The sequence below is a fragment of the Protopterus annectens genome, chromosome 11.part0 (genome assembly GCF_019279795.1).
Source record: "Protopterus annectens isolate FY-2018-M chromosome 11.part0, PAN1.0, whole genome shotgun sequence".
NCBI lineage: Eukaryota > Metazoa > Chordata > Ceratodontiformes > Protopteridae > Protopterus > Protopterus annectens.
This window is the reverse complement of record NC_056745.1, coordinates 263,056,910-263,070,892: the sequence shown is the minus strand read 5'-3', so window position 1 is coordinate 263,070,892 and position 13,983 is coordinate 263,056,910. Positions and strand designations below refer to the sequence as shown.

The following is a 13,983-nucleotide window of genomic DNA, read 5'->3' as shown; positions in this document are numbered from 1 at the left end:
TATTGCTTAGTAAAACAAAAGTAAGTGGGGGGCTTTGCCCCCACACCACCCATTGTGGGGGGCTGTGCCCCCTACACTCCCCAACTATATATATTCTAACTCCAGGGTCGCACTACAGTGGGGAAGGGGGCATATCCCATTTACTTGCCAATAATACCTGTCAGTCAAATGAAGTGTCGGTCAAATGGGGTCGGGCAAATGGGTGTCGGTCAATCGGAAGTTTGGGCAAATGAATTAGACCCATATAAATATCTATATATATATATATATATATATATATATATATATATATATATATATATATATATATATACACACACACACGCACCTATACAGATATATAGTTTTATATATATATATATATATATATATATATATATATATATATATATATTGCTAACGTCATGGACTTTATAGTTTCCACAGTGGTTTATTACAGGATATCTGTGGTTATGTTGTCATTTTCAGTTTAACTGCCTGGTCAGGGCCTTTAGAGGGTGAAGAAGTGAAAATGACATTGAAACTAAGACCTATTTTCTTTCTACTTCTACTTTCTTCCCTTTTACCCAGTTTCTGTTTCCCTTTCCTCTAACATAATTCAAGGTAATAACAGTCCATCTTTAGCACCAAATTAACTTTACCTCCTACCATCAACTTTTGATCTGTGAGTTCACCTTCAGACATTCTTTTTATGACATTGTTGATTAAACCTAAGTAAAAAATGGGGTCATGTTTAATTTTATTCATGTTGGATAAATAGTATGTGGCATTTATATAAGGTTTATACATATTTTTATGAGATTGTAAAGGTGCCATGGATTATATTAGGGCTTCAGAGATCACCTGGGGAAAGATCAAAGCTCAACACCTGCATAAAAGTGAAAAGGTAGCATACTGATGCCCACATAGGACAGCTTCAGGGAGACAACAGGAAGTACTATTTTACAAGCTATGTGCTACACATTTAAACAACTTTACTGAAGAGGTATGGTTATACACATTTATAATTATCCAAAACTACATCAGATGTGCATCCATTAGTGCTTTCAGGAGACAGGGAAAGCTGGATGCTGGTTAAGTAAGCTGTACAGCTTATCAAGTAGGTACAGAAACAAACAGACTGTGCTGCATTCATCCCCTGTTATATTCTTTGTGCCTACACTATAAATGTTTAATGAGTTGGAAATCTTCTTTGATGCACTATAAATGTTTAATGATGGGTTGGAAACATTCTTTGGTGCGCTATAAATGTTTAATGATGGGTTGGAAACCTTCTTTGGTGCACTATAAATGTTGAATGATGGGTTGGAAACCTTCTTTGGTGCGCTATAAATGTTTAATGATGGGTTGGAAACCTTCTTTGGTGCACTATAAATGTTGAATGATGGGTTGGAAACCTTCTTTGGTGTGCTATAAATGTTTAATGATGGGTTGGAAACATTTTTTGGTGCACTATAAATGTTTAATGATGGGTTGGAAACATTCTTTGGTGCACTATAAATGTTTAATGATGGGTTGGAAACCTTCTTTGGTGCGCTATAAATGTTGAATGATGGGTTGGAAACATTCTTTGGTGCACTATAAATGTTTAATGATGGGTTGGAAATGTTCTTTGATGCCCTGTAAATGTTGAGTGATGGGTTGGAAACATTATTTGGTGCATATAAATGTTTAATGATGGGTTGGAAACATTCTTTGGTGCACTATAAATGTTTAATGATGGGTTGGAAACTTCTGTGGTGCCCTGTAAATGTTGAATGATGGGTTGGAAACATTCTTTGGTGCCCTGTAAATATTCACTGCTATGCAGACTACACATAGCTGTAGCTGCTTCTTAAACCAAACCAGTAATGTCTGCAGGAAATGAATAACTGGATAAGACTTGAGCTAGCTAGCAGGCTAGCTGAACCTTAGTCCAGATAAAACTGGCAGGTATAGACGTACTCATGGGTCTAAAACCATAATTATTTCTATACTACTCTCTTTGTGGAATGACATGTAATGGCTACTGTGATGTAGATGAAAGAAAGAATGGAAATGGTTCTGCGTTTGACCACATTAGGTACTGTGTTAGCCTTAAATATCATGGGTTCCACTTACAAACAGAGGTGTGGGTTGACACTTCATTGTGTACTACACTGTCATTGCCACATACATTGATGATCTCTGCTTTGCAGAACATAGATTGTGTTTTTTAGATAGCATTATTGCTGCCTTCCTTGCTTGAAAGCCAGTGTATTTTTGCTAAACATAAATTATAATTTTTATATGTTATGTCTTGTATGTATGTGTATATTTTCACAGAGAGAGACCAGCAGCCATTTCCGTAGGAATTAAAAGTATCGATGACACGTCCAATTTTGATGAGTTTCCCGAGTCAGACATCTTACAGCCAGGTGAGGGAAGCACCATGAAGAAAGCACATCTGAATCCTGGACTGTACATATGTATGTATACTTGCATTTGCACACTTTGTTGCACTTATTAAAGATTTAGCATTTGCTGTAAGGACTGCCTTAATCGGGTAGGTGCTTAAACAGTAACGCATAGTTTTTTTAGAGTCCTAAGAATATGATGCATTATTTTGCTTCACCACACTCTGTTGGTATTGTTATCACTAAATAATGATGAACATGAAATAAATTTTAAATCAGGATGTCATATATATGCTGAATTATCATTAGTCAAATTTCTAAACCTGTATCCTTCCAAGTCATGGTGTTGCCTACCAGCAAGCTGAAATTAGTTTATTGTTAATGTTTGTAACAAGCTAACAACATTGTATATTAAGCCCCCAAATGAGCCCTTTTTTCCCATTTCTTGCCCTTCCAGTTCAGGATGACCCCTGTGACCTCTTTCTGACAGTCTTCTGCACTAATATGTTCCTCCATTCCTTCTGGATTATATTGAGAAGAGCCTTGGCTTCTCTGGTCCCTAACCAGACCTTTTCATGTCCATTCTAGTCACACTTCTGGTTGGGTTCCTATAGACTCCTTTCAGCAGCCTGATGTCCCTATCCCTTTATAACCTCCTGCACTGCTCAATATGTGATCCCAAAAGGGTCAGCTAGAGTGGAAGAATTACCTCTTTGTTTCTGGAGTCTGTTTCCTGAACTTGGCACCTCCACGTTCTATGTACTACCGCCACAGCTCTCTCACTATGCTTCTGGTGATGTGTTTTGATTGCTGTAAACTTCTCCATCTCCTTTTTCTGCAGTGTTGCCTTCAGCTCCTTCCTAGTCATCAAATATTTCACTCAAGGGTTACTACAGTGCAGATGTAGTATTTTGCAGTTGTCTACATTAAAACTTATCAGAATTGCCTGCCTGTCCACTTCATTGACCTTTCTCTTCCTTTCTTTGATTCTTCCATCCCTCACTTTTGTACCTGTCTTTCTATTGCCCCAAAATGTTGATCCTGTTCTGTTTTTCCTCACACGTGTATGAAATTTAGACACTAGTGAGAACCAGACCCCTTTCTCTGCCCTCAACAACTATTTTTTAACTTGTGTCTCCCTCTCTCTCTCCATATTACCGTGCAGTCATATTAATGTCCTGTTCCTCCATTTTGATCTTTTAATAAAACGCTGCAATTTTCCTAGCAGTTTCCAGAAGCTCTGATTAAGTCCGTATAGACCATTTTTGCCAGTACTGCATTCTCTAGTTCTCCCTGTAGTTCAGTCAAACTGTGTAAGGTTTCACTGACATCTCCTTATCCCCACAAAACTTTTTAGGTTGTTGTAAGAAAGTGGTAATTTCTTCCCTTCTGCACGGCTTTCTCTGCTTCTGCTGTTAGGCTGAATGCTCAGTAGTTGGTTTCTTTCCTGCTCCTCCTATACAGGGGTACGCCATTTACCATCTTCTGTACCACATGCACTTCTGTTCATATCTGCTCCACATTCCTGAGGAATCTTGTGAGGCAGCCCTTCTAATCCTTGTGTCTTTTTCTTAATTTTTCTCTGCACTTCTTCAGTTTCTGTCCTGGTGTTCATCCACTTTCTACTGCACTCTGCTGTAGCTCCATCCAAGAGTTTAGTATTTATAAGTTTCTGTCTAGCAGGACGTGTACCATAGCTCATGTAGTACTCATTTTTATCAAGTAACATTGTTTCTTTGGAAAGGATCTTTGTTCTCTAAATATATGGATTATTTTACGTTAGAGCGGGGGGGGACACACTGATTTTCTAGAGCATTTCCTTAGCTCTAAATGGACATATGGGTCACAAGACAGAGTGGAATTCTAGAGTCATTAAGATTTAACATCTAAGAACTCAGAGAAATCAAAGGCTTTTTTAGTCTTATTTGTTTAACAGCTGTGGAGGGAAGAACAGTGAAACCAAAGCAAAGCTAACAAGATTTGTGTTCATTTGTGTATCTTTTGCCTTTGGTTAAAACTTCAGTAGCCCGCTATACAGCAAGGAATATTTGGTTGAGATCATAATGTACATTAGTATGATTATAAGCAACTACCAAACTTCAAGAAACAATAGTATAATGTGGTCTTATGGGAGTATGCATTGTATTTTGACCATTTTTAATTTTTATCCATGGAGAAAAATGCAAAAACAAATGATGGTTATTGCTTGTTAACATATTATCCATACTGACAGATTTTCTGGTTTGCTTTGTAGTGAACAGGTAATGTTACTCTGGAGCACAAACTCATAGATTGGAGTGTATCCACTGCCATCTGCGTCTGATGATCTTACCACCATCCACCAGACCATCATTGACCTAAGGTGTAGATGTCTGAGGGGGGGGGGGGCTGTACCTCCCCTCACCCTCTGACCTCTCTAAATATACCACCTGCATGGTAGCACAGGCTCAAGAGAGAGGAAAAATGGAAAATGTTTCTTTGAGTCAGTGTGTCCTTGGAGACGGTATATATTAGGCAGGATCCTACATGTGGTGTGCTAGGGGAGTCCATTCTCCAAGCAAAAATGCTTTCACAATGTGTTACACTTACTGCTGTGGCTATTAAGGCAGCAGGCTAATGTGTCCTGTAAGTTGGATTTTTATAATTTATGGTTCTGTAATATCACGTAGATCCATAGATTTTTTTATGTACCTTATTGTGCAGAGGAAGATGCTTAATGTATCCTTACAAATAGCCAGTTTGCATAATGTTAGCAGTGAAAGGAGAGGGAAGAAGTCCGAGAAAAATAACTTGTTTCATCTATCGATTCATAGTAGCCCAAGGAGAAACTAAAGATGTAAATTAATCCTTCCATATCATTGGTGAACCTATTGCTTATTACACCGGCATATGATATTACATCTGTTTGGATGACATGCAACAAGGGCAAAAGTGACAGAGATAAACCTAACTACAGCATTTCTGCTGTAGTGTTAACCTTACTCACTCCAAGTTGTAGCTTGAAAGCAGACCACTGTCATAGAAGTTTCAACAAGTTATAGTAGGCAGCTGAAAGGTAGAGGCTGCCTGATTCATGTAGATCTTGCTGGTCCTATTGAAATGTGAGGTCATATTTGTATTGACTTGAGAAAACGTTGACCAAAACAGCATGGAAATGTTGCTGCATTTTATCAGCTAGTGCCAGTTGTTCATTAAATCCTTTGTAAGCTTGACCATCTCAGCCAGATGAGGAAGCCTTGTTTTAAAGGCTCATCCAGACAGTATCACAACAGAACTGCAACACCTCCCCATGGCACACCACACAGCAGACATTGGAATAGAAACCTAAGCTCATTGGTTGAGAGGGGAAGGAACCAACAGTATCCTGAGCTTCTGAGCATGAAAACTGAGTGCTGTTTGTTAACCTACTCATAATAACTGTTCACGAGGAGGGGAAGGCAGAACAGTGTGGCTTCACATGAAAACATTGCAATTCTTAGTAGGGGGCCTGAAGGAATAGTTAGGGCTTAGTAGGTTGTAGATGACTCACTCTTCTCCCCTTTGTCTTAAACATCAAACAAAAATATTAGCTGTGTCTTATTTTTCCTTGATAGATTCTTCCTTTCTCATTACATTTGGGGTACATAATGTGTTCATAAGTTCATAGGTTGGTACTAGGCTATCGGCCCTAGGGCCTATGCAAGCCTAGCCATAACAATTCCCTGGATATTTCTTCCTACAATATTTACGTCTCTGGTCCCCTGTCTAGCAGGGTGACTGACATGATCCCCGGGGTGAATTTCCTATCTCCCATCCAATCATCAAGGTTCCTTTTGAAGAGGGCCAATGAGGCGCTCTGCTTGACATGTATGGGCAGTCTATTCCAGAGTATGGAGAGTCTCTGGGTCAGGAACCTATCCCTCCAGCATGTTTTGTTCATTGTGATGACAAGGTTTAGATCCTTGGAGCGTGTGGCTCTGAGGGATTGGGATTTCTTTAAGTGGAGCATGTCCAACAGCTCAGGGTTTGACATGGCCTTGTATGTTAAGCAGAGATCACCTCTGAGTAGACGATATGCCACAGAGTATTGCTGGAGTTTTTTTTAGACGGTCAGCATATGGCATCTGCTTTAGGCCTGTGATTTTTTTAGTGAGGTATTTCTGTGGCCTTTCCAGCTGTTGCAGATGTCTTGTGAGGTACATACCAAATGGGGCATTATACTCTATAATGGGTCTAATGAGGGTACAGTGGGACAATGACCTCCTTTTTTCTGGATAAAAAGCCCTTAGTGATGAGGTGTGCCACATAGAAGGATTTCCTGACTGTTGTGGTGATGTGGTTATCGAAAATGAGACCACTGTCCACTTGTGTCCCTAAGTCTCTCATCACACTTTCAATGTTTAGCATGCTGCCACCTATGTGGTAATTCATGGGTACATGTTTTTTTCCAAAGGGGATAACTATACATTTCTTGGCATCACGCTAGAGCTCATGGCTCTGGCACCAGGCATCTGTTTCTGTAAGGCCCTTTTGTAGAATATCCACATCAAAAATTTGAGGATTCAATAATGGCTCCCAGTTTGCAGTCATCTGCAAACTTTGTTAGCCAGAGTCCCTTAGTGTTGGCCTGTACTTCAGATAAGTAGATACCAAACAAGAGTGGTCCCAGGACTGAACCCTGAGGTACTCCTCTTGTCACTTGTCTGGAGCTGGATTTGGAGTCGGCTACTTTTACAGTCTGGATTCTGTCAGTAAGCCAGTTGGCAACCCATCGAGTGACGTAGGGATTTATGCCCAGCTTAGTAAGTTTATCTATAATTCCAGAGTGGGGGATGGTGTTGATGGCCTTGGCGAGGTCCAGATAGGCTGTGTGGACCACCTTACCATCGTCCACAGCTCTGGAGACTGATTCGAAGAAGTCAGTCAGATTCAGGAGACAAGATCGGCCCTTCACAAACCCAAACTGGGTGGGGTCCAGTGTTTGAAGGTTGCCAATGTCCTTGTTTATAAGTTCCATGATAATGTGTTCCATGCCCTTGCAGATCAGGCTTGTCAGACTGATGGGATGGTAGTTCCTGGAATCCAGGGCAGATCCTCCCTTGTGGAGCAGGATAACTGTAGCTGTGCGCCACTCAGTGGGCACAAAGCCTGAGGTGAGGCTATGATTAAACATGACACTTAGGTGAGGTGCCAGTTCATTTTGTAGTTCATGTGGTACACAGCCTGGGATGTCATCTGGTCCCATGGATGCTGTATTCTTAGCTTTGGAGAGTGCAGTTTCTACCTGTGTGGCCGTGATTATCGGAATTTGGCAATCTTTTGGTATTGAGATGGGCCCTTTAGGGGGTGAGAGGGGGGTGAAGTTGGCACTAAATCGATCTACCAGGATATTGGCAATATCCTTGGGATCAGTATATTTAATGCCATTCTGCTGTAGCTCAGATCAGATTTGAGCATTGCCATTGAGATTCTTGACATAACTAAAGAATGCCTTGTGGTTGTCTTTGGAATCTTTGGCAATTTCTTGCCCCTTTCTTCACTTGTCTGTTATTTTCATTTTGCCCTGCACTTATATTGCTTGTGATTTCTTTCTTTCGTTCCTTCCTTCTCCTCCTTACACTCTACTCTGCCATTTTCCTAGCAAGTTAGGTTGCTCCTTAAAGCCATCGTTTTTGACATGCTACTTGTATTCTCAGCTTCCTGTTGTGGTAACAATAGTGGTGACATTTCCTTCCTCCTTTTGCTTAGTCCGGTAGTTTACAGATCCTTTGCTGATTTTAATGTGACACGTTTATGGTACTAGCATTTCCTGTTTTGAACCACACATTGCCAGGGCATTCATGTGAGTGCCTTGTCTTTCTTGTGCATGCTTGTTTTCTGTCACCGTTCTCATATTACATAACCACTTTATAGCCACACCAGTGCTTTACTGGTGAATGAGATCCACTTTCTTTCCAGCCCTTATGAGATTTATTTTGTTATTGCTGCCATAGGATTACATCCTGACAACAAGTCCACTGTGTCCTTAGTCCAAGGTGAAGCTGTATTATGGATTCTTTAAATAATGTTTAGTCCATTGAATGGCTTAACAGACAACATCTGGTGGGAATCCTTGAAGTTGCAGCAGTCCTTTTGGTACTTTAATCTATGAGGAGGGTCAATGTAAGGCTAAACTGAATCACTTTCTCATCTTACACTACTTATGCATATGAGTACACAGGAATACACAGCCAGACTGGAGGCTAAGCACTCTCAACCCATGACTGTAACAGACAGTCAAGAGGATAAGGAACACACTTGCATCACACCACCTGTCACACATAAATCTACAAAACAGGCACTGGCAAAACATATGCATAAATACACAAAAACATATTCGGAGGCACTAGGTACCAATCTGAAAAAGAAACAGTGCCCTCCAAAGCAGACAAGCAAGCAACCTGCACCCCCAAACACAAGCCAGAAAACACATAATTCACCTCAGCAGTGTGCCTCATAACAGCCCTTAAGGCAAAACACCATACCTAACACGCTAGTAATAGGAGACGCTATAGTAAGGCACACGGATACTCCACTCACCAGTCTGAACAAGGAGAAGGTTACTGTCAGCTGCCTGTTGGGTGCTCGGATCCGCCACATAACACAGGCACTTAGGTCACTCCAGAACAAGTACAAGTATGACGCTGTCATTGTACATGTTGGTGTGAATGATCTAAGACTTACCTCCCTGGACTACATGAAAAGAGACATTGAGGAGCTCTCTGATCATGTAGCCCAATGACCCTGACCTTGAGTAGCATACTACCTTCACCTAGAATGATACCACAATACAAAGACAAAATGATCAATTTCAACAATTGGCTAAGCTTCTGGTGTCATTCTAAGGGGATCCAGTGTCTGTCTGCCTGGGATGACATGATAGACAAGCCTCGCTGTTTTGCTAGAGATGGGTTGCACCTGTCACCCCTAGGTTTTCGAATACTGGCCAAGGCTCTTGCCATCCCCATAGTGCCTTTTTTAGGCAAGGCTCAAAGGACAAACCAACCACCGTAACCAGTACAGGTAACCAAAAACTAAGGGTAATGCTACTCAACGCCAGAAGTCTCAACCTCAAAATGCACACACTCGAGGCTCTCCTCAGCATGGAGAAAATAGATGTTTGTGCAGTGACGGGAAACCTGGTTCAAGGCTCAAGAGAGCACCCCAGCACTGCCAGGTTACAATTCAAATCATACCTTCCGGCCTCAGTTACCGGATCGCAGTACAAAGGGCGGAGGTGTATCCATATTCAAGGATACTCATATCTCCAGGTTAGTAGCACAGCATGATGCCCCAGAGATCATCCATGCACAACTATCAGCAGGAAAAAACACATTTCAAGTCGTAGCCGGTTATAGATCACCCACCATGTCCCAAGATGCTCACTCTGCATTCCTTGAGACATTGGAAAATATAAAGGTCCTACCCAACACCATAATCTTGGGTGATTTCAACTACCCTGGTATAGACTGGGCGAACTACCAATGCTTCAACTCCTATGCTCAGCGATTCATAGAATTTATAAATTCAAATGCCCTTGAACAACTAGTATGTTCCCCCACAAGAGGGGACAACATATTGGATTTAATCATCACAAATATGGGCACCCATTGTACCACACCTGTTATCACTCCCTCCTTGGTCAGATCCGACCACAAACTGATAACCCTGGACATCCTCACCCCTCCACCTCCCCCAGTCAAAGAAACCATAGTCAAAAACCTTTCCAAAGCAAACTTCAAACTGCCTGAATCCGAAGTGGAAAGCTTCACTATTCCCTTGCAGAAGGATAATGATATCCAGGATGCAGAATCCTACACCAAGGCACTCTATATGCATCTTCAGGATTGCATGGACCGTGCTATCCCAAATAAAACCAAGACTCCTTCCTCAAGCAAGAAGAAACCAGTCTGGTGGACCCTGGCCATAAGCAAACTTTACAATAAAAGGAGGAGACTTATACAAAAAAGGCCAAATCTCAAGTAGAAAAATCATCCCTGATCAGCATTAGTAAGAAATTGAGGGCCCTCATCAAGTCAACTATAGCTAATTTTGAAAAGAAAGTTGCCAAGGATAACCATAAGGCCTTCTATGGCTACGTCAAAAACCTAAATGGCAACGCTCAGGTCTGTTCTGAGCTAGTACAAAATGGAACAAAATACACTGACCCTTCTGACATTGCCAACATCTTGGCTGACAGGTTCAGTGCAAATTTTGCGCTTCCCCCACCACCTACAGGGCCTATTACCATTCCAGGGGATTGTGCAAGTCCAATTATTACTGATACGTTGGTTAACAAGGCTCTATCTAAAGCTAAAAACACTGCCACCATGGGACCAGATGGTGTCCCAGGCTGTGTCATACACAAGCTCCAAAGGGAATTAACCCCGCATCTTAGTACCCTATTCAGTCTCGGCCTCTCCACAGGATATGTGCCCATAGAATGGTGCACGGCAACGGTGGTCCTGCTACACAAGGGTGGGGCCACAACTGACCCTGGGAACTACCGACCAATAAGCCTGACCAGTCTGATCTATAAGGCTAGGGAGTGAATCATTATGGAACTCATAAATGGAGAGATTGGGAACCTCCAGTCGCTGGACCCCACACAGTTCGGCTTCGTCAAGGGCAGATCATGACTCCTGAACCTGGTGGATTTCTTTGAGACAGTTACTCATGCTATAGATAAGGGAAAGGAGGTACATATTGCTTACCTTGATCTTGCTAAAGCATTTGACACCATTCCCCATTCAGGTATTATTGATAAGCTCACCAGCCTGGGCATAAACCCTTACGTCACAAGATGGATCACAAACTGGCTCTCAGACAGATCCCATAAAGTAAGAGTAGCGGGATCTATGTCCGAATCCAGACCAGTAACGAGTGGTGTGCCTCAGGGATCTGTCCTGGGGCCCCTACCATTTGGCATATACTTCTCAGAAGTGCAGGCAAGCACAGAAGGGCTGTGGCTGACTAAGTTTGCGGACGACTGCAAACTGGGTGCTATAATAGAGTCTCTGGCCGACATGGAGATCCTCCAGAAGGGTCTAAATGAGACTGATGCATGGTGTCAAAGCCACGGTCTCAAGCTAAATGCAAAAAAATGCGTAGTAATTCCCTTTGGAAAAAACAAAGTACCCGCAAACTACAACATAGGAGGTAATACCCTGAAGTCTGAAGAAGAAATAAGGGATCTAGGGACCCAAGTAGTTAGTCAGCTTTCCTTTGATAACCATGTTGCCAAAGTGGTTAGAAAATCCTTCTATGTGACCCATCTGATCAAGAAAGGGTTCGCATCAAGATCTAAGGATGTAATGGTGCCCCCTCTACTCTTCCCTCATCAGACCCATTATTGAGTACAATGCGCCAATTGGAATGTACCTGGCTAGACATCTCCAGCAGCTGGAGAGACCACAGATGTACCTAACCAAGAGGATTACTGGCCTCAAACAGTTGCCCTATGCAGCACGATTGAAAAAGCTAAGACTGTTCTCTGTTGCATACTGCTTTCTCAGAGGCGATGTCTGTCTAACGTACAGAGCCATGTCCAACCCATAATTGTTGAACATGCTCCATCTTAGCAAAACCAAATCTACTCGAGCTACACGCTCTAGGGATATAAACCTCGACACAACAATGAATAGAACATGCTGGAGGGATAGATTCCCTTTGCAGAGACTTCCCTTACTATGGAACAGGGTCCCGATCTACATAAGACAGAGCCCCTCACTATCACTCTTCAACCTTGATGAGTGGATGGGTAACAGAAAGTTCACACCGGGGATCACACCAACAGCACTACTAGATAGGGGCCAAGGGTACTAGCTGCTAGTACAAGGGTCTAGGGAACTACTAAAGGGGCGGTGAATACCGCACAACGTGGCTGGGCTAATATATGCCTTTGGGCAGATAGCCCAGTACCAACCTATGAAAGAACAATTTGGAGTACAAACATTCTGAAGGGCAAATCACTTCCAGATTATTTAAATGTTAGTACTTTGTTTTATATTGGAACAATAAATGGAGAATTAATGACATTTCAAAGGAGAAACAAATGTATAAAATTATTGTGGCTGCCCTCATTAAATCTGTGTCTTTGTCACAGTACCCCTTACACATGGGCATAGAAGTTTAAAGATCTTGATGTAAACATTTTTTGCACAACCAGGGAGATTTTGTTTGAGGATGCAGAGGTGTAGAAAACGTTAGTGTCTAAAGATTTTAATACTGTTTTAAGATTTTTTTTCTCCTGATGCTGATAAAGTCACTTTGCTTCAACAAAGAATAGTTAGAAACTTGTCACTGGCAGTGCAGTACGTATAGCTAGGAAGTCGAAGATGTGTGATTAATCAAATGTTAATATTTATGATCAATTATAAGCATGGTATGTGTGAGTAGCTGATTTCTGTATTGGAAGATTGTGATTATAATTCTGCCTGGATGCTTAGGTTATGTAACATTTTTGACATATTGTTTCAACACATGTAAGGCAGCATATCTAGCAGTTTAACACTAAGGATTACTGTTGTGAACTGATCATGAGCTTCATCTTGTAGTCCTAGATTTGAGCCGCTCACTGTCCATCTCCAACGGATTGACTTTGAGCGAGAACTGGGCATTGTTCTAGGTTCCTACTAAAAAGAGGTACTTTTACTTTGGGGGCTTCAGCCAGTTATTGAATGAGTTATTAAGAATTGTAATGCAATCTATTTCTGTTATGTATGGCTACAAGTTTGGCTTAAAGGCCAACACTCTCAAGAGAGTATTGCAACTAAAATTAAAACCTTTCCTGCTTTATTTGGAATTCTTTGGGGATGGGGTCTGAAGGAGCATTTTTGTACATGATTTACACTCTTAAGTCACCTATAAATTTTTTAGAATAAAATTAAGGTAAAATGACATTTCTTCATATTTATATTGTGCTACTGGGCAAGGGACAGAGTTTCTTTTATATGAGTAGAGCGAATTTAGTCAACACTGTTTCCTTAGAGAACCTTCAGTTGTATCTTGATGTAGCATAGGAGCTTTAGGATCCATATCGAGAGGGGGATGTCCTAAGAAGCAGAACTATTTTCAATTCACCATTGTTGCTGTAGGCAAAGACATTTCCTTTAAATAGCTTTTGTATCTCCCTTTTCAGTTGCAGCTGGAAGACCCTTCCCCTTCTCCTTTCCTGCCTTCAGCATGTCTTCTCCCCCCCCCCACATCCCCAAATCCCCCACTGTTGATGGCAGAATTTTGACTTTCTCAAAAATCAATGGCCAGCACCAAACAGCAGTGTAAAACTTTTTTATTATTAAGAAAATCTTCACTTTTTGGCCATGCACAGTTGCCATACTTGCGTGCTTATTAGATTGTTTTGAATTTTGACTTTCACAGAAATTTAAGAATGGTGACTGTTGTATGAGTAGTGCTTTGGAGTCTGGTTATAAGACATAGTTCTTGTAGATAACCCATTATCTTGTATGAAGGGATGTCTAGGTTCCTTACAAACAGGAAGGTCTATGTTATGCAAAATATTAATGAAGCAGGTTGTCAAGAAGGCTTCCTGTCTCTTCAAGGTGACACACGGTATTTCTCCAGGTTTTTC

The 13,983-nt window shown here is 41.4% G+C and overlaps 1 protein-coding gene across 3 annotated transcripts in view; it reads left to right on the top strand.

Annotated features, from left to right (window-relative positions):
• The window catches only part of STK38L (serine/threonine kinase 38 like), a 721,763-nt gene that overhangs the window by 685,482 nt on the left and 22,298 nt on the right, over positions 1-13,983 (top strand). For 2 of the 3 annotated variants that reach the window (XM_044087724.1, XM_044087726.1), the window contains one exon: positions 2,305-2,447. In XM_044087724.1, coding sequence (XP_043943659.1) covers positions 2,305-2,447 — 143 coding nt within the window. The remainder of the gene's footprint in view (positions 1-2,304; positions 2,448-13,983) is intronic. The other variant, XM_044087725.1, reaches the window with a different exon arrangement.